Below are 18,558 nucleotides of genomic sequence, written 5' to 3' on the forward strand. Positions count from 1 at the left end.
ATCTAACCAGCTTCCAGAGTTAGCCAATAATGATGTGAAGACAGCTCCCCAGATGTGTGCTAGTGGTATAAGAGAACATCATCTGGGACTCAGTTCAAATCACAGCTGTACCTCCTGATGTATTCACTCTATATATCACTGTTCCCTCTTTTCCTACATGTGGTAACACACCTTGATGGCTTTGACTCCTGGCTGTTCACTTTTGAGGGTTCTAAACTATTGATTGATTCTTTGAATCAACACTCAACAAGGTTTAGGGAAGTGGAATAAAAAGGTTTCTCTATTTTATAAACCCATCTGACATAGTCTTGTTTCTCACCTTCCTTGTTATCTGTAGTACTCCACATCATACATGTCAGCATCAAATCATAGCAATAAATAGTTTTTAAACAACTTTCTTTAAGGGTAACCTGTTTCCCAGCTGTGAACAAAGTCTGTCTGTCTTGCTCCAGACTCTCGTTCTTCCATGCCTCTTCCAGACTGCAACTTGTATGGCTCTTTAGTGTTATGCATCAGAGGAAGCTGCATCCAGAGATTAAAGCATCCTTCCAACTAGCATTCTTCATATTTTTCCTCTTTTATCAAACGCCTCAAGAAGGTAATTCATGTTGTAATAGAGGTCCAAATCCTTGAGACAATCTAGGATTGTAAGTGCTTTAGTAAATACACGTGGGTGGGGAAAAAGTAAATCAGTGCTTTGAAACAATTTCTCTGATTTGCTGTTGTTCACAACAAAGCAAACGTGTGCTTTTGACACATACAACCATTGGTTTCAGCCCCCCAGGCCTTCTTTAGATTCTTAAGTCATGTTTCCAGTATATCATATTACCACAGGCCCTGGCAGCAAGAGAATATATCAGTACTATATGTTTCCTTAATAGGATGTTCATAAGTTTTTTCTACTGATAATAGCTAGAGCCTAAAATTGGTGTGCAAAATTTGACCCCTAAAGTGGGCACTGAAGTAATTACAAATTACATACGTTTGCTAAAAAAGACTCTTTTTACCTACCTTAAATATTTCCCCTATAAACAATAGAGAGAGAAAACGGAACTGCTACATATTTTGTGAGTGCTAATCCTCGCTGGCTGTGCAGGAAATTGAGATACTGCTTTAGAGATCCCAGATGGTAAATGGATGGTTGCTCAGAGGCATACAATACTGTACAACAGAAAACAAAATGTAGGAAAACCCAGGAATAGTGAACAGAACCAAGGACTTGTTCCTCCCAGAGCAGTCCTCTTTGTGTCAGGTTCCATTTTGCTTTTTCTCTGGCAACAAACATATGGCTAGATGTCAGAGTAACAAACCCGTGAGATGGTGTTAACTCATGCTTCAGTGGATTAACAGTAAGTTACGCTTCTGAGTAAATTGGAATCAATGTATCATAAACATTTAAACTTTAGATGGGGAGTGTTAAATCTGTAACCCTAATTGCTGAAAAGAAACAGGTTGAAGATTCTTAAAAATAATAACCCAAATATTGTGCCTCTATTTGGAGGTGAAGAATGGTTCAAACTTCGCTAATTATCCTGACCAGATCACCAGCTGCCTAATATGACTAGCTCAGGTGTGAATATCCATACATACTTAGGGTGTGAATACACACCCTAATGTTTGTTTTCACCTTGACGTGTGTGTGTGTGTGTGATTTAGGTAATGAAAAGTTAGTCCTTAATCCTCTCTCCTATTCAGAGCTTTAAGAAACTTGCTAAATACAAGCAAGATCTCTTTGACCTTAAGAGGTACGTGCAGCTTGAATGTTCACTAACACAAATAAGGAGGAGGTTTTCATGTTTATTCAAACAGGATGAAAAATAGGTGACGCAACTCTGGGCCTTTCAGCACTATAGGCATCCCTTAGGTCTTATATTTGCTTATTAGGAATCTTGGTGCTGCTGATACAATGTGATAACTAAAAGAATAATTTTGTCAGAGTCCTTTCACCTGGCAGCTTTTCATCTTCTGTAATGCCAGGCCTAGACAGAGCATCCTTAGCCTGATGTATTGGTTCAGGAAGTTTTTTCTTGAAGAAAAATTAAAATTTAATTGCTCTGTATTGTAACATTTTGAAATTGTGTTATTTCTGATGGTCTTAAATGGATCCATACAAGGCAGAATACCTTGATGATATTCAACACTGATTGCGGCATTTTCTTTGAATTGTGAATATGCAATCAGCTTTTTTCTGACAGAGAGGAAAACTGTTTATATCTGACTCCACATGCACATATTCTGGACCATATCCATTTACAAGCACTCAAAGAATGAGAATTCCACAAAAACGTGTTCTAATTTCTGTTGTCATCTCTGAATCAATTTCCTAGCTAAAAATCTGCTGTCGCAGCAGGTTAGAAATTCTAGGCAAGGATACTTTCAGATGAGCTACTTTAATGTGAGAAACTGTCTTCTACGTTCTTTGATATTTTTCAAATTTTACTGTTACATTATTTTAATTAGGTTATGTACTTCTGTGCTAACAGCCTTCTTGAGTTGCTTACAAATTAGATGAAGTTGTGCAAACTTGGCATCGGTGACCAGTAGCTGGCTTGTGCACAGGACCCTGTGTTAGTGACACTGGTGTCTGTCTCCTCTTGCACATCATTTAAGAGAACTAAGTATCTGTATTGGAGTGAGGGAGAGAGCCTTAACTAGTACTCTAAATAATTTGAGAAAACCACTTTCCACTTGTTTGTGTTTCTCAGGATGCCCTTACACTGGACTTGAGGATCTCACCTGAAATATATATGGTGTCCTAGTCTATTTTGAAGACTACTTCAGTATCTAAAAGGGGGTAGACTTAGTCTGGATATTAGGAAGAAATTAGGAAGAAATTCTTCACTCAGAGGGTGGTGAGGTGCTGGCACAGGTTGCCCAGAGAAGCTGTGGATGCTGGAGGTGTTCGAGGCCAGGTTGGATGGGGCTTTGAGCCCTGGTCTAGTGGAAGGTATCTCTGCCCATGGCAGGGGGGATGGAACCAGATGGTCTTTAAGATCTCTTCCAAGCCAAGCCGTTCTGTGACCTCTAATCTACACAGGGTGACCAACCCCTTAGCCCATATCAAGTCAGCTTTGGTTTTCTGAGCCCACACATAGAGGCACAGAGAAAATAATCTACTTTTTTCTTTCTTCTCAGAGCAACTTATCCTTCTCAACTGAAACACTTTCTCTGTCAACAGAGAAACTGCCAAACTCCCACAAGTGTTTTGCGTTCTCTAGATGTTGAAGGACCTCTAGGAATGTATCTTCAGGTTAACCCTATCAATTTACTATTTTTATGCCTCTGACAGAATCATTTATGTACACACATTCAGATATAATATCACAAAACAGTCTTGTCAATTGGTTTTGTATTCAGCTCTAGCCTCCTCTGCTGGATATGTATGTTCAAACTCAGTTCATTGTTTTCCACTAATAGAGTGGTATTAATTTGAGCCTTCTGAAGTGTGTATACAAATGCTTGCATATAAATATGGTCTTGATTAGTTTGTATCCCAAAGACAAACAGTATCTCTGTAGTGTTCTCTCTTATGCTTAATTTAGAAGTATAAATCAAAATACAGTGTGTAATGTAAAGGAATATGTACCTGAGGTTGAAATAATTAGTGTTCTCATAAGCTAATAAAAATCCAGAAGTACCAGAAAAATCTTCAAATTGAAGACTGAGGAGACAAAAGCTTATCAAGGTAACTAACCATTAAAAATAACTAAAAAAAAACCCAACAACTTGTACTTCAGGATCCTGTGTCTATACATGAGACATCCCTCAGTTTACAGACTTTTTAAATGTTAGTCTTGCAGTTCCAGACTTTCAGAATCCAGAAGATGAGATGTGTGTTCATTTTTTTCTTTATTTGGAGAAATGTATTGGTTCTAAGTATGGTATAGGCTATTTTTGATGCTTGGTTACATCTATGTGACTTTACTATATTCCTACTATGTTTTCAGTAACTCTCCTACGAACTCCACCAGCCACTAGTATTTAAGTGTAACAGCCCAGAATTTCATAAGCTGCTGTTTGAAAGGAACAGCGCTATCCTATTACTTTGATCTGGAATTTGAGTTTAGTCATACTGGAGGTGGGTAGGTAGGGGCACTGACATTTAAAAACAAACAAAGCTAACCAAACAAGAAAGCTTGGATTTGCCCCTAACTTCCACCCCACTGCCCCTCCCCTTTAAACGTGTATATTGGGAAATACCTCTTCATTCCAAGAGGCAAGTATACTTTCCTGCCCCCCAAAAATCTGAAATCCAGCTAATTCCTATCTAGATATAAATCAGTGATCTCACAAATTGCCTGAGGCAAGTGGATACACAGCTTTCATTCTGAACCAGGAATTGCAATTTAAAGCATTTGACGTGACAGAGTAGGTATTGGCTATAACTCTGCCTTATTTCACATCAGTGATATAATTCTGAATGTTTGCAAGGACCTGATCATTCTGTCCAGAAGCTCTGAAGCACCTGAAACAACAGACTGACTTGCAAGATACGGTTGCTATCCTAGGAGAGTAAGGTATTAAAGTAAATGTTTTATTTTAAAAACAAAATGTAAAAAGTTAAAATCACTGAAAATTGTGGCTTGAATTTGCTGTAAAGTTGCAAATACATGCACAGGGCCATGCGATTAACAGTTACAGCAGTAAACTTTTTCCAGTTATGCAATGAACGTGGCTTGGCCCCAGTACACTCCTTTTATCCCTTTATCCCAGGTCAGTGTGTGGACATTGTGGCAGCCTAAGGTTTCTGTAGTGGTGTGGGGGCTTTTTCTTTTTAGCTTAATGGTCAGCTGACAGATTAAAGGCAGAGTCCATTGCTGTCCCTACCATTAAACCTCAGTGTTACCATAATTTTTATATTTGCTCTACCTTTTTAGCCCTTCACCTTATCCTATGTGGAATATCAAAGTAACCTATACTTAGCTCTTTGATTAGTGAATTAGCAGTTGTGTTAGGTAGAGAAGGTGGGTTTGGTGTTTTTTTTTTTTTTGGTGGTCTTAATATCTTTTATTATTATTTTTGGTGAGCCCAATCCTTCGCATTTCCAGCAAATATTTTTGCCCTTCTACTGGAAATGCACAATCATGTGATGAACTTTACTTGACTTGGTAACTGTGTGTTATAAACCAGTGTTCTCAGAAGTTCATAGCTAAGAAAAGTGTGGATGGCCTGTGTGCCAAGGTCAAATTTCAGTTACCATGGCTTTTTGTAACCAGTATTTAATTATTAGAGTAATTAGCATGACAAAAGAATGAATAGTAATTTTTAATATTATTACTGATTTATATTTCAGAATCAAAAATGTTTGGGATAAAATTGCTTTTTTGTTGTTGTTCTTAAGTTCTGAAACTTAGAGTTGTACTGAAACATACAACTCTCTCGCCTGATGGCAGCACCCAATTGGTACCTGCTTAACTGGAGGGGTAACACAGGAGCTTCTCTTTAAGTGCATCTGTAGAAACCCAGTAACGTGGTATCGTGTATTGTTAATGCCCAAAAGAATAAGGAACTTTAAGGGCTACACAGATAGTGCCTTTTAATTAGGAGCTTCTCAAAAAGTCCTAAAATTTAATTTTTCATCTTTAAAGGACTTTGGGGGGGGGGGAAAGGAGCTTGAAAGTGCTGTTTTCTACAAGTTCAGCCTAGGATCCCACTAGTCCAGGTCCTGTAAGTTTCAGTGAATGTCATAAGGGCAGACAAATACAAGAGATTAGAGCATTTTTTTACATTCATAATAAACTATTTAATTTTGGAACTTGGTTACTTTTTAAAATTAATTGCTTTACAGTCTTGCTAGTGGAATAGGAAAAATTGAAAGGAAAAATAAATTGCAGTTGTTCTGGAGGAACAAAAGGAGGAGCAAAAAGTCTGCACAACGCACTAAAGACTTACATCTTCTAAATTAGTAGTATTTTAATGCTGTTTATAAACACTATTTCAATTAATACTATAAATTCAATTATACTATTGAAATTAAGTGCTTATGCTGAGTGCTAAGGAAAAAAAAAAGGACCAGTGTCAACATCTGATGTGTTAATTTGATGATCTGGTTATTAAGTTTTATATTCAGCATTGGACTTACTAGTACTCAAGGAAGGGGAAAGTACTCATTCAACTTAGATGAGAATTGTAGTTAATTATAAAAGAGTCTTTAAAAAAATCAGCTTAGATAGATTCAGTAAAGAGAGAAACTGTTAGGTGAGTAAAGTAGAGCATCAGGTAACTCACAGTAGGAATTTTATATTTCATATAAGTTGCATAATAAAGTTTGTAAACTACTGCATTGCTATTCTTAGAAAATCACATATATGATCACTAGAAAAGAAAATGAATTTAAAGAATAGATATTTTCCAAATCATAGAATAGAGCATAAAGTCAGACATTTCAGGATTTTTTGTTCCCCTCCTTTTTAAAAAAAATAATAATAATAATTAATTTTTAACTTCACTGAAGAGTTACATTTTACAACTTTGTCGTATTACTAAATTCTTAGATACTATTTTGTGGAATATTTGCTGGAAAAGATGACTAGAGCGTGAATTCAAGGTGTATTTGTATTTTGGAGGGAGTATATATTACTGAATTGAAGAATAAACTCCAAATAATTTATCTCATAGCACTTAGAGTTCAAGATAACTATTCTGAATCCACTAAAACTTAAAAAGAACTCATAAAGGGAAAGAGATCTCTTTCAATGTAGAAGAGTCTCAGCAGAAGTAATTTTTGTTTCTTTAGCACTGCTGTATCTGACAATCACTGCTTCCATTACTACGTGCTTACACACACACACACACAAAAAAAAAAAAACACACACACACAAAAAAAAACCTTAAGTCTCCTAAATAATAAGCCGTATAAAGGAAGATAAGTCCTTGTGGACAGTGCCAGGAGAAGGGGAAAAAAAAAAAAAAAAAAAAAAACACAACCACCCTAAATCAAAACAAATAAAAATGAACAAAACCCCATACCCAGCAAACCATTTGTGCTTTCAGATGTTTCAGACAGTCTATTTTACCATCCTGTTTGCCTTACAACAAATGTTGACTGCTTAAAATAATAATCCTACTTTAGAAGGAGGTGTAAGTCATTAGTGCCTCTTGCAGACTTTGCTCCTCCTGTGGAGGCAGTGCTTACAGTGTCTTGAAGATCCTAGTTCCAGTTATACAAGTAGCAGTGTGATAATAGTTTTTGCTGCTCCTCTGTAAGCTTTGTTCCTTTTCAGAAAAAGAATTGACAGCTGCTGGCTTTACCTCCTCTTTTAGATGTAGCTCAGTGGCACAACCTTTCAGGTTCAGCTTGGGTTTTCAATTCTGCCTGCAGTAAATTGATTATTCCTGGATTACATTTAGACAGGTTCCCTGAGGATGCTGGACTTCACTGTTACATATGTATGACTGGCCCTACATGTTCTCCAAGCAGGATTAATTTGCTAAAATGGCATCTAACACCTTCTATTCAGGTGGAAAAAGGTTGCCTGTTCTATATATAATAGAAATTATAAAATCCCACCCATACACAGCTGTAACCAGCCTGTAAGAAAATAATAAATATTGCCTTTATGGACTAGTTTAGACACTAGTCTCATAGGTCAAGGTTTTCAAATATATAGCATATGACAGTTTTACTGTCCTGAGTATGTATTAAATTGCATGTAGTTTGGTCACTTTCAAATCCTTTTTGCACAAGTTTATCATTCCAGAATTGTGTGGCTTTCACAAAGTGGATCACGTGAGGGAAGAGGGCATTGGCATTAAGCTGTAGTTTGAAAAACAACTTCTTGCATGGGTCCTACTGGATTTCCTTCTGATTTATATAGTGTGTTTTTTCCTGAGTTGTTGAAGTATCTGATCAGATTCCCAACTTGGTGATCAGTGCAGCTTCATAAGCAGGTGTCCTGATATGAATGAGGGTGCAGTGTGGCTACAGAGAATCATAGAAACAGAGTTGTTTGGGTTGGTAGGGACTTTAAAGCCCATCCAATTCCAACCCCCTGCCATGGGCGGGGACACCTCCCACCAGACCAGGTTGCCCAAAGCCCCATCCAGCCTGGTCTTGAACACCTCCAGGGATGGGGCATCCACAGCTTCTCTGGGCAGCCTGTGCCAGTTTCTCACCACCCTCTGAGTGAAGAATTTCCTCCTAACCTCTAATCTTTTAAATCTCCCCTCTTCTAGTTTAAAACCATTCCCCCTTGTCCTGTCATTATCTGCCGGAGCAAAAAGTTGCTCTCCATCTTCTTTATAAGCCCCATTTAAGTACTGAAAGGCTGCAGTGAGGTCTCCCCAGAGCCTTCTCTTCTTCAGGTTGAACATCCCCAGCTCTCAGCCTTTCTTCATAGAAGTCCTACAGCCCTTTGATCATCGTCTTGGCCCCCTTCTGGACCCACTCTGACAGCTCCACGTCTATCTTGTGCCGGACTCCAAGTGAGGCCTCAACAGGGCAGAGCAGAGGGGCACAATCACCTCCCTCCCCTGATGTCCACCCCTCTGTTGATGCAGCCCCGGATGCAGTTGCCCTTCTGGGCTGCAAGCAGCACTGCTGGCTCACATCAAGCTTTTCATCCACCAGAACCCCCAAGTCCTTCTCTGCAGGGCTGCTCTCAATGAGTTCTCCCAGTCTGTGCTCATGTCTGGGATTGCCCCAACCCAGGTGCAGCACCTTGCACTTGGCCTTGTTGAACCTGGGCCTGCTTCTCAAGCTTGTCCAGGTCCCTTCTGATGGCACCCCCTCCTTCTGTTGTATCAACTGCACCATTCAGCTTGGTGTCACCTGAGAACTTGCTGAGGGTGCCCTCCATCTCACTGTCTGTCACTGATCAAGGTACTAAAACAGGACCGGTCCCAAGACAGGCCCCTGAGGAACACCACTTGTCACCAGCTTCTACCTGGACATGGAGCTTTTGACTACAACTCACGGCTAGAGCCATCAGGCCAATTCCTTACCCACTGAATGTCTCACCCTTCAAATCCATCTCTTTCCAGTCTGGAGATCAGGATGTCATGTGGGACCATGCCAAAGCCCTTACAGAAGTCTACATAGGTGACATTGGTTGTTCTTCCCTTGTCAATTGATGCAGTCACTCCACCGCAGCAGGGCACCAGGCTGATCAGGCAGGATTTGCCCTTGGTGAAGCCTTTCTGGCTGTCTCACATCACCTCCTTGTCCCACATGTGCCTTGATAATTGCTTCCAGGAGGATCTGTTCTGTAACCTCCCCAAGCACAGAGGTGAGGCTTGCTGGTCTGTAGTTCCCGGTTCTTCCTTTTTACCCTTTTTAAAAATAGGAGTGATTTTTCCCCTTTTTCCAGTCATTGGAGACCTCGCCTCACCACCAGGACTTCTCAAATATGATGGAGAGGCCTGGTAGTTACATCAGGCAGCTTCCTCAGGACCCTGGGATGGATGCTATCAGGCCCCAAAGACTTGTTCAGTTTCATCAAACCTGCTCTTTGCTTACAGTAGGAGGCACTTTGCTCCTCCAGCCCCTGCCTAGAAGTAACTGTTGTTTCCAGTTTTCCTTTCTCATTTATCAGAGGACGGACACTCTCCTTGGCCTTTCTTTTCTGACCAGCGTACCTCTAGAATTCTGTTTTGTTACCCTTCGCAGCCCTTGCCAAGTTCAGTGTCACCTAGTCTTTGGCTTTCCTGATCCAGTCCCTACTCATCTGGACAGCATCCCTATGTGCTTCCCAGGCCTCGTGTCCCTGCTTCTGCTGCCTGTGCACCTCCTTCTTACATCTGTTTGACTGGCTTCCTGCCTTCCCTGCTTGGTTTCTTACACATGGAGGTGGGGAGTTCTTATGCTGTAAGAAAAGCGTCCTTAAAGATTTGCCAGCTCTGATCAGTTCCTCTGTCCCTAAGGACTGTTTCCCAGGGAACCTCATCCACTAGGTCTTTAAATAGCAAAGTTCACTCTTTGGAAGTTCAGAGTCCTGACTTTGCTTTCTGCCAGGCAGATATTCCTTGAGATCAGGAACTCAACCAAGGCAAGGTCGCTGCAGCCCAGGCTGCCTCCAGTCTTAGCCTCTGTAATGAGTTCATCTGCACTGGTGAGCACCAGCTCCGGTACCACTTCTCCTCTGGTTGCTTTGTCTAATACCTGCACCAGGAACTTATCCTCAGCTCATTCCAGGAGTCTCTGGGGTTGCTCTCAGCCTGCTGTGTAGCTTTTCCAGCAGACACCCACGTGGCTGAAATCCCCCATCAGGATGAGAGCGTGAGTGCAGTGCTTCTTGTAGCTGAAGCAAGTGTTAACAGGCTCCCCGTGATCAGGTGGCCAGTAGTACACCCCAACCACAGGGTGTCCTTTATTGGTCTGGTCCTTGTTTTTTACCTACTGGCTCACAACTCGTTTGTAGCTTTTTCTCAGGCTACTCTTGATAATCTATTAATTCTTCAAGGTAGAGGGCAGCACCACCACCCCTCCTTCCCTGCCTGTCTCACCTGAAAAGTTTGTAGCCCTTGACTGCAGTGTTCCAGTTGTGTGATTCGCCCCATGATGTTTCTGTGATAGCAGTTAGCTCACAGTTTTCTAATTGCACCGTGGCTTCCAACTCCTCTTGCTTGTTTCCCAAGCTACATTCACCAGTGTAGAGGCACTTCAGCTGGGCTCTCAGCCACATCACCTTTTTAGAGGAGCACTCCCTATTTCCTTTAGGACAATTCAATTATTTCCCTGCTGCTTCCTAAAGTGTTGGTGTTCCCTGGTTCTTCCCTGTCACTCAGAATTACATCTCCTTTCCCCACTGAGTCTAATTTAAAGTTCTGCTAATAAGCCCAGCGAACTTGCTGCCCAGAATGTTCCTGCCACAGCTGGCCAGGTGTGCCCCATCTGGTGTCAGTGTCCCAGCTAACAGATCCCAGCCCTCTGAGGTGGCAGCAGCCACATGTCAGTCATTCACCTGATCTGAAAAAGGAGAAAACAAATTGGCAGAGCAGAGAGCAGGACTTAACAGTGTTGTTAATGAAGGCGGAACACTATAAAACCAGTCTCGTGCTCAGAGCCTGTGAAATGACAGAACCGTTGTTCATTTCAGCCTGTCCTGTTTTATTAACTTTTTTACATTAGGTAGTGCTGTCTTGTGACTTCCTTTATGTAGCTGTAAAATGTGCAACCCATTGATCAGATGGTAATCCTTTTTATCCAGTTTTAAGTATGGGCACTTGCAACAAAGTGTTGAAACTTCAGATTTTGTTGCTGACTTCTGTGTTTCTGTTCTGAATGTTAAGGACTGGTAGTTTTGTTAGGCTGCTTTCCTAGACATTTCTCATAAGGTACTGTTCATGAGACTAGCTGTCATAGGCTTTATGGTGGAAAAAAAATGCTCATGTTTAATGCTTCTGAGCTTCCTATTTTATCAGGTTGTTGTTTTTTTTTGGGGGGGGATATAAAATTAGGCAGCTTTGGAATCTAAAGGATTGCTTCCACCCTCTATATGTTGAGTGAGAACAGAAATAGAAGATGAAGTGTTTTATTATCCCTTCTCTCATCTGCTTTGTATTCCAAAGTGTAAATTAAAAGTGCTTACAAAAAATAAGTAATAAAAGAATTGGTCATGCAGTATGTGTACCTCCCCATTCACTACAGAAACAATAACAAAAATGTGCGTGTGTGTATGACAAAGCACTTTCTCCTGATAGAGACAAGAAGTGAGGAACAGTGATTCACTTGGTCACTACTTCAGGTTATGATTCAATAAGAACTTCCAACAAGCTTTGTACCTGTTGCATCTCAACTGTGAATGCCTTAAATAACTGAGTGAATATACCACATCATTCTTTGAGATACCAGAGCTATGAGACATTAAATTGTCTTTCAGAAACTGCCAGAAGTTATCACAGGTGTTTTGCACCAGCTTTGTAGTGTGGTATCTGAACGCTTTACATGTTTGACAGGTCCATTATCTCTTTTATAACAGGTAGTTGACATCATCAGATAAAGTGAAATTTACTAGGAATGACACCAGTTAATTTATGATTGAAATCTTTGTTGTTAAGGTAATTTCTACAATGTGTCTACTTACTACTGTACTTAGTGTAGCATAAAACTTCATTAAATGAAGAACCTGTAGTGTCATATTTGCCTACACTTACTTCATTTTAATCCAAATTCCAGTTAGTTGACCATGATGACTTAAAAGAATAAAGCTATCTGTAATATCTGTAATGATATGAAACATAAATAAGTGCAAAAAGATAGCTGAGGATCAAACTTGCACAGAAGAATCATTAGCAAATGTAAACCAGGAATATGCTTACAGAAAACATCATCTCTTACCATAAAACGAAAGAGCCACCTATACTTTTCCAAAGAGTAAATTATGGAAAGAAAACAAAGCATGGGAATTCCCTAAGTTGCTATTTCTTAATATGTGATTATTGAAAATGAGGGAAGAAAGATCAGTGATACTTTTTTTGTCAGTTCAGAGTAGTCGACCGTAACAAAGCTCAAAGGCCAAACACATCTTATCAAAATTGTTATATAATTAAGTGATGAGAGAGTGAGCTCTACAATAGTAGAAATTGGTTATAAAATAGGCTGAGAGTGGCGGGGGGGAGGCAAATATTTATGGATAAGCAAGTTAGTATACGCAGCCTATTCCTCAATTTATGAAAACATGGTAGCATCTTCTGGAAAAAGCTCTTCTTAAATGGTTGACAAATGAGAAATGTTTTACCCTTAACATATTCTACTCTTAAAATCTGCTACAGTTTTAAGTAGGCACAAGAAAAGTAGGGTCAAAGAAGATGCATATATGTACAGAGTCAAATGTACTGGGATTTCTAATCCTAGCTTGACTCTGGATTCTTTTTTTTTTTTTTTTTTTTGGGGGGGGAAGGCAAGGAAGTAATCTTGCAGTGAGGCTGGAGTGTGGAATGACATCAGATGTTCACTGCTACTACTGGCTGTAAAGATCTATTTTTTCAAATAAATATGCTTTCCATAAAACTGGAACAGAAAACTCGTATATGTAATATCAGCCACTATATTATACAAATCAGCCTCCGTACTATACGTGTTTTCAGTTTTTAGTGCTCTTATATTACACTTGCCTTTTTATAACATCTCTTTATTTAAAAAAAAAAAGGGGGGGGGAGATGGTTGAACTTTCTCGTAGCAATTTATATCCGTAAATTTAGAGCTACTTGATTCCAGAAAGCACCTATAGTTTAAGCTATGTGTCCTTTGTGCATAGCTGTTTTGTGCCTAGAACCAATGACTGCTGTTGGAATAGGAGACAATATTAGGCACCTGTTCAGAAGACAACTCATGTTTAAATAAGCTACTGAAAGTCTTCTCAGTCAAAAAAAAAAAAAAAAAAATTAAGCCACAAAACTAAATACTGAAATTTGTATTAAAAAAAAAAAAAAAAAAAAAACAACTGTCAAATGCTGTGTAGAACTTGCAAACAAAAATAGCAAGTTAAATAATTAGGCTTCGTAAACCTGCGTTAGATGCTCTAACAAGAGACCCCTGTCTGTAGCTACATAGATCAAATTGTTGGATCCCCTCCCTTAATGCCTAATCTGAATCCAGTGGTTTTGACTGAATATTGAAATCAGCTTGTATTTACTATCCAGACAGCTGACATACTAAAACTGTTTTACTAAACTGAAAGAAGTTTGTACAGCTCGTTTTTAAGTATTTTGAGATCATAAAAAGATAGCGTTAGAGGCATCTGTTTGATACTCCAAAGAAGTATTTTCATCAGTTTGTAAAAACAAAACAAACAAAAACAACCACCAGGAATTCAAATCAATTTATTCTTTACGTTTCAGATTCCTTCCAGTTCATTAAATTTTACTTTTTACAACAGATACTGTACAATTTCTCAACTTTAAAGTAGAGACAGACAGGATAATGCTTGTCTATTGTGTTGTTTGTTCATTTAATAAACCAGACAAACAGCATAACATATAATGGTTCATCTTCTGTATGTTAAAATTTAGTATAAATGTATTTATTTATTATATTTAGGATTAAAGAAGAAAATAGCATTTCTCTCCAGAACTAAATTTGTGCTTACTGATCTTTTACTGAGAGCTGTCAAAGCCTTTTTGGTCATTATGCAAAACAGGATACCAATTTTAAACTGACAACTGTCATAGCAAAGTACTGATGTCTACAAATGTAACGTAAGCATTTTGGTAAATGCTACAAAAATGGCAAAACTTAAAATATACCTACATATCCTAACTGAAAGGAAGGTAAAATAGAAATATTTATCAGTGTTTAAACTCCTGCCTCAGAAAAGTTCTATACTTTTCCTATTATCACCCTGACAGAAGCCTGTGCTGATGTCAAATGGATTTGGAATATCCTTGCTTTCAAATTGCACTTCTCATCTCACTAGCAAATTAATTCAGGTATTTTTGTGGACTAATCAAATTCTGCTACAAAATCTCTTTTATTGGTAAAATAATAAAAGCTGATGAATGAGCTTCAGGCCAAAATTTTGTCTTAATGCATGCTCTCCTATTTGTATCTAAATGTTATTGTCCATTCTGCATGTTCTGCGCTTTTCTCAAGCCTGTAGTGGGGTTAGAAATGCAAAGGTCAATTAAGGATAAGTTTAGACTTGAGCATTCTTTCTTTATAGTTCAGAATGTTTTCTATACTTTGCTTTTCATTGGAGAGTCATATTTAATTGCCTTATTTGTTGCCTAGCTGCCAGGTATTTCATTTCCAGTTAGTGTTTTAGGTCAAAGGAAATCTATGATAGTGTGTTGCTATTTATTTATTGTCATTGCATTATGTTTGCTAGTTGGATAAAATAAATTATTCAGTATTTGTGTAAAACTGTAGATGTTTTATATGCAACTTATTTTAGGATTTCTTTAGGATTACTATTTCTAGCTAGGGAACGCTTAAGCTTTAAAATGAGCATAAAAAGCAATGTGCAGTTTTCACATCTGGTTCTGATGTAATTACTGAAATACAAATTAATACAATGATACTCTTTAGTTCATTCCAGTATATCTAAAAAAAATGTTTTTCTTTAAAAAAAAAAAAAAAGTCACATTGTTCTTAGGAGCTGTATTGCTGTATTCCACTGCATTACCTATTTCCAATACAGATTTAAAAAGTGATGAGATTAATAAAAGCAAAAAATATTTTTATAGACAGATTTGAAAAATTACCAAGTGAATTAAGACTTTTAAAAAAATCCTTTTGTTACACTTACGTCCTTTTTCCTAAAGTTCTTTTTCTGGGAGTAATGTGTGATAGGAAAGGAACAGGTTTTGTCTGCTGCTTCTTATGTAACAGAACAAAACGGTAAGATTTTGCTTGAAACGTGGAGGGATATTGAAATTCAAACAAAACACAATTTTTTTGGTACTTTTAAAACCAGAAGCATGTGAGTTATGATTTAGGTGTAGGACTGGAGTTACCTTATAACACAACGCAACCCCCAGACGTGTTCAAGCACTTGCCGCGTTCCTTAAATAGCTGGCTGCAGGGATGGGCAGGGGGAAGCGCTTTTTGACGTTTGTAAGGCTGCTCTGGGACGACCTGGGGCAGAGCAGAGAGACATTATTGAGATAAGTGAGGCTCTAATTTCCCATCCTTTGCTTATAGCAGGACGCTGCATCAATTTAATCAAGTCATTGAGACACAAACTAGCTTACCTAATGAGACATCTAACCATTAGTTCTACCCTCTGCCTGTAACGAGCGTGCTTCAGCGGCTAACCGAGCGGTAACTTAAGCCCAGGCAAGGGTTAAACCGCTTCACGTGCCCGCACTTCGCGAGCGCAGGACGGAGTTTGCTGAAAAACTCGGGGAAACCGCGGAGCCGCTCGGCAGGCGGCCGCTGCTGACAGCTCCGCGCGGGGCTCCCTCAGCCGAGCGCGGGCTGGCGGCGCTGGGGGGTGCCGGTGGGACCGGGGGGGCTCTGTTCGGGACCGAGGGGCTCCCAACGGGACCAGGGGGTCCCCTTGGGACCTGGGGGGCTCCCAACGGGACCGGGGGGCTCCCCTGAGGCGCCGCGGGGCTCGCTCCGGGCTCGGGGCGCTGCCGCCGCCTGAGGCGCGATCCCCGCGCTGCGGCCGTTGGCGCCGCGCCCTGAGGGGGACGGAGGGGAGCGGAGCGCTCGGCACCGCTGTGAGGCTGGGGGGCGGCTGAGCCCCCTTTTTCCTTTCCTTTTCCTTGTTTTCACCGCTGGAGTGTGCGTGTGTGAGGGGGATATTTTACCTCAGGGAGGTGCGCGTGTGTGTGTATGTGTGTGTGTTTGTGTGGGGACGTTCGGTACCGCCCGAACCCCGTCCCCCCGCCGGAGCGGCGGTTGCCTTCCCCGGCGGAGCAGCGCTGAGGAGGAGGCAGCGCGAGGAGCACCTCGCCGCCTCCACCTCCACCCATCCCGGCCGGGCTCGGTTGGGCTCGCAGCCCTCCCGCGCTGCCGTGCCCGCGCTCCTCCGTGCCCGCGCTGCGCGCGCTCCCCCCCGGGCGGCGCTGTGCCCGCGCCCCTGCGCGATGCAGTGTGGGAATGGCTGTGGCGCTGGGGTTGGCTGAAAGAGGCGGCCAGTCGAGGTTTAATGTCCGCCATGTTGGCCGTGGCGTATTGAGCGGAGCCGGAGCGGCGGAGGAGAGGAGCCAGCGCCCAGCCCAGCCGCGCCAGCCGGCGCCGCCGGGCCCCGTGTCGGAGCGCGCCCCGCCCCGCCGGGGGAGCCCCGGTCTCTCCATGAGAGCGCTCGGCGGGGTCCGGCTCTCAGCTCGGAGCGCTCTTGCTGTCGCCCCCCCCTCCCCAGCCGGAGCCGCCATCGCCGCCTAACATGAGCAAACTGTCGTTCCGGGCCCGGGCGCTGGACGCGTCCAAGCCGCTGCCCGTCTTCCGCTGCGAGGACCTGCCCGACTTGGCCGAATATGCCTCCATTAACCGGGCCGTGCCGCAGATGCCCACGGGCATGGAGAAGGAAGAGGAGTCGGTACGTGAGACCCCCCCCCCCACCCCCCCCCGGCCGGGTCCCTCCATCCCCCCCGCACCCGGGGCCCCCACCTTCGCCTCTGCGCAAGCACAAAATGGCCGCCATCTTCTCCCCGCTCTCCCCGCCCGCCGGGAGGAGGAGGAGGAGGAAGGGGGGGGGGGGAGGCCAAAACCGGGGAGCGCGGGGAGGAAGGCTCCGCGCCCTGCCGCCCGTTACCGCTCCCCCCGTTACCGGTGCCCCCCCCCCCTTTTACACCGCTCCCCCCCCCCCACCAGGGGCGGCCGCTGGCCCCTTCCGCCGGGCCCCGCTAGGCACAAAGGGGGTCACGTGATCCCGCGCCCGGCCGCCATTTTGTCTCCCGGCTGCTCGGGCCGGGCCTTGTGCGGCAGCGGGCGGGCGGCGGGGCGGTGGCGGCGCTGCCCCGCTGGGGGGCGCCCCCGAGCCGGCCGCGGGCAAGGAAGGAGGGAGGGAGGGAGGGCGGCCGCGGGAGCGCGCACGGCTCGGGGGCGCGCTGCCGGCAGCGGGAGAGCGCCTGTGGGGGGGAGGGGGGGGTTGGGGGCGAGCGCGGTGTGGCGGCCCCTCCTCAGGTTTCCCTCAGGTGATGGGCTCGGCAGCGCCACACCAGTGTCTGTGTGCCGCCCGGGGCGAGGAGCGGGTCGGGGTGGGTTTGTTGGGGGAGTCGTGAGGTGAAGTTGTGGGGTGGAAGCACGCGTAGCGGTCCAGGAGGCAGTCCCCGCACGCTGATGCGTTTCTCGGTGTGAGGAAGCCTGAGCTGGGCGCCAGAAATCCGCCGCTGCCTCTCGGTTGTGCTGTATGAGGGAAGCACGAAACTTGCGGCTTCTCCAGCATCAGGCTGCGATCGTTCCGTCCCCACAGCCCGGGGTGGCTGTAACGTCTGATAACCCCTACTGCTAAAGCCCCTTGCTGAAGTGTTTGGGACTGTCACGTTGCTCGTTCCTTCTGTCTCCTAATCATTCCCTTAGTATACTTGGCTTTCTCCACTTATACATTAAGTGCAGCAAACGGGCAAGAGCGGTGGAACTGCAGTTATGTAAACAGGCTTTGAAATCGTGATGAGAACAAACGTGACAACTTCATACCCTTTCAGTTTTGCCTGCTGTCAGGCTGCCGTTGTCCTTCGAAGGTGACAGGCTGTCAGGTTCCCGTTTGTATTTCTAGATGTAGTAGCGAGCTTTGAGTTACTTCTCTAAAACTTAAAACACATAAACCTTCCTCAAACATTGTCTTCTGTTTGTGGTACTGTTGGGCTAAGTTAACCAATTCTGTGAATTCTTATGAAATGTCACGGAGGCTGTATGTATTCTGGACAGTTAGTGCCCTTTGCATGTTGTCTCCATTCAATAACTGCCCTCTTGCTGTTTTTTTTTTTTTTTTCCCGTTACTGTAAATGCCTGCATTCTGACATAATTTATGTAACATTCCAAAGTTAGTGCAAGTCATAACTTTAAACACCCACTGAAATATATAGTTTGAAGTTGCTTTTTTTTTTTTAAGTGATAATGTTCAAAACTTTATCGTGATATCCATTTAGTAATAGTGTTTAAGCAGTAAGTAGTTATGCTTAGATCCTCTCGGTTCGTTTGATGCAGTAGATGGACTCCAAAGCAATACC

The 18,558-nt window shown here is 42.7% G+C and overlaps 1 protein-coding gene and 1 long non-coding RNA gene across 9 annotated transcripts in view; one reads left to right on the top strand and one right to left on the bottom strand.

The window, feature by feature from the left end:
- The window catches only part of EPC1 (enhancer of polycomb homolog 1), a 68,658-nt gene that overhangs the window by 4,492 nt on the left and 45,608 nt on the right, over positions 1-18,558 (top strand). For 2 of the 8 annotated variants that reach the window (XM_084511297.1, XM_084511298.1), the window contains exon 1: positions 16,568-16,925. The exons of 2 other annotated variants lie outside the window; for them this stretch is intronic. In XM_084511297.1, coding sequence (XP_084367423.1) covers positions 16,773-16,925 — 153 coding nt within the window. In that variant the 5' untranslated portion in view covers positions 16,568-16,772. Of the gene's footprint in view, positions 1-16,564; positions 16,926-18,558 lie in introns of those variants that run through there. 4 more of the 8 variants (XR_014690358.1, XR_014690359.1, XM_084511299.1 and 1 more) reach the window with 4 other exon arrangements.
- LOC311432824 lies at positions 13,747-15,944 on the bottom strand. The gene is made up of 2 exons (XR_014690362.1): positions 15,394-15,944; positions 13,747-14,531 (listed from the first exon to the last, which is right to left on the bottom strand). It is a non-coding gene; the product is annotated as an uncharacterized lncRNA (long non-coding RNA).

Source organism: Aythya ferina (assembly GCF_964211825.1).
Source record: "Aythya ferina genome assembly, chromosome: 2".
In the NCBI taxonomy this organism is placed as follows: Eukaryota; Metazoa; Chordata; class Aves; order Anseriformes; family Anatidae; genus Aythya; species Aythya ferina.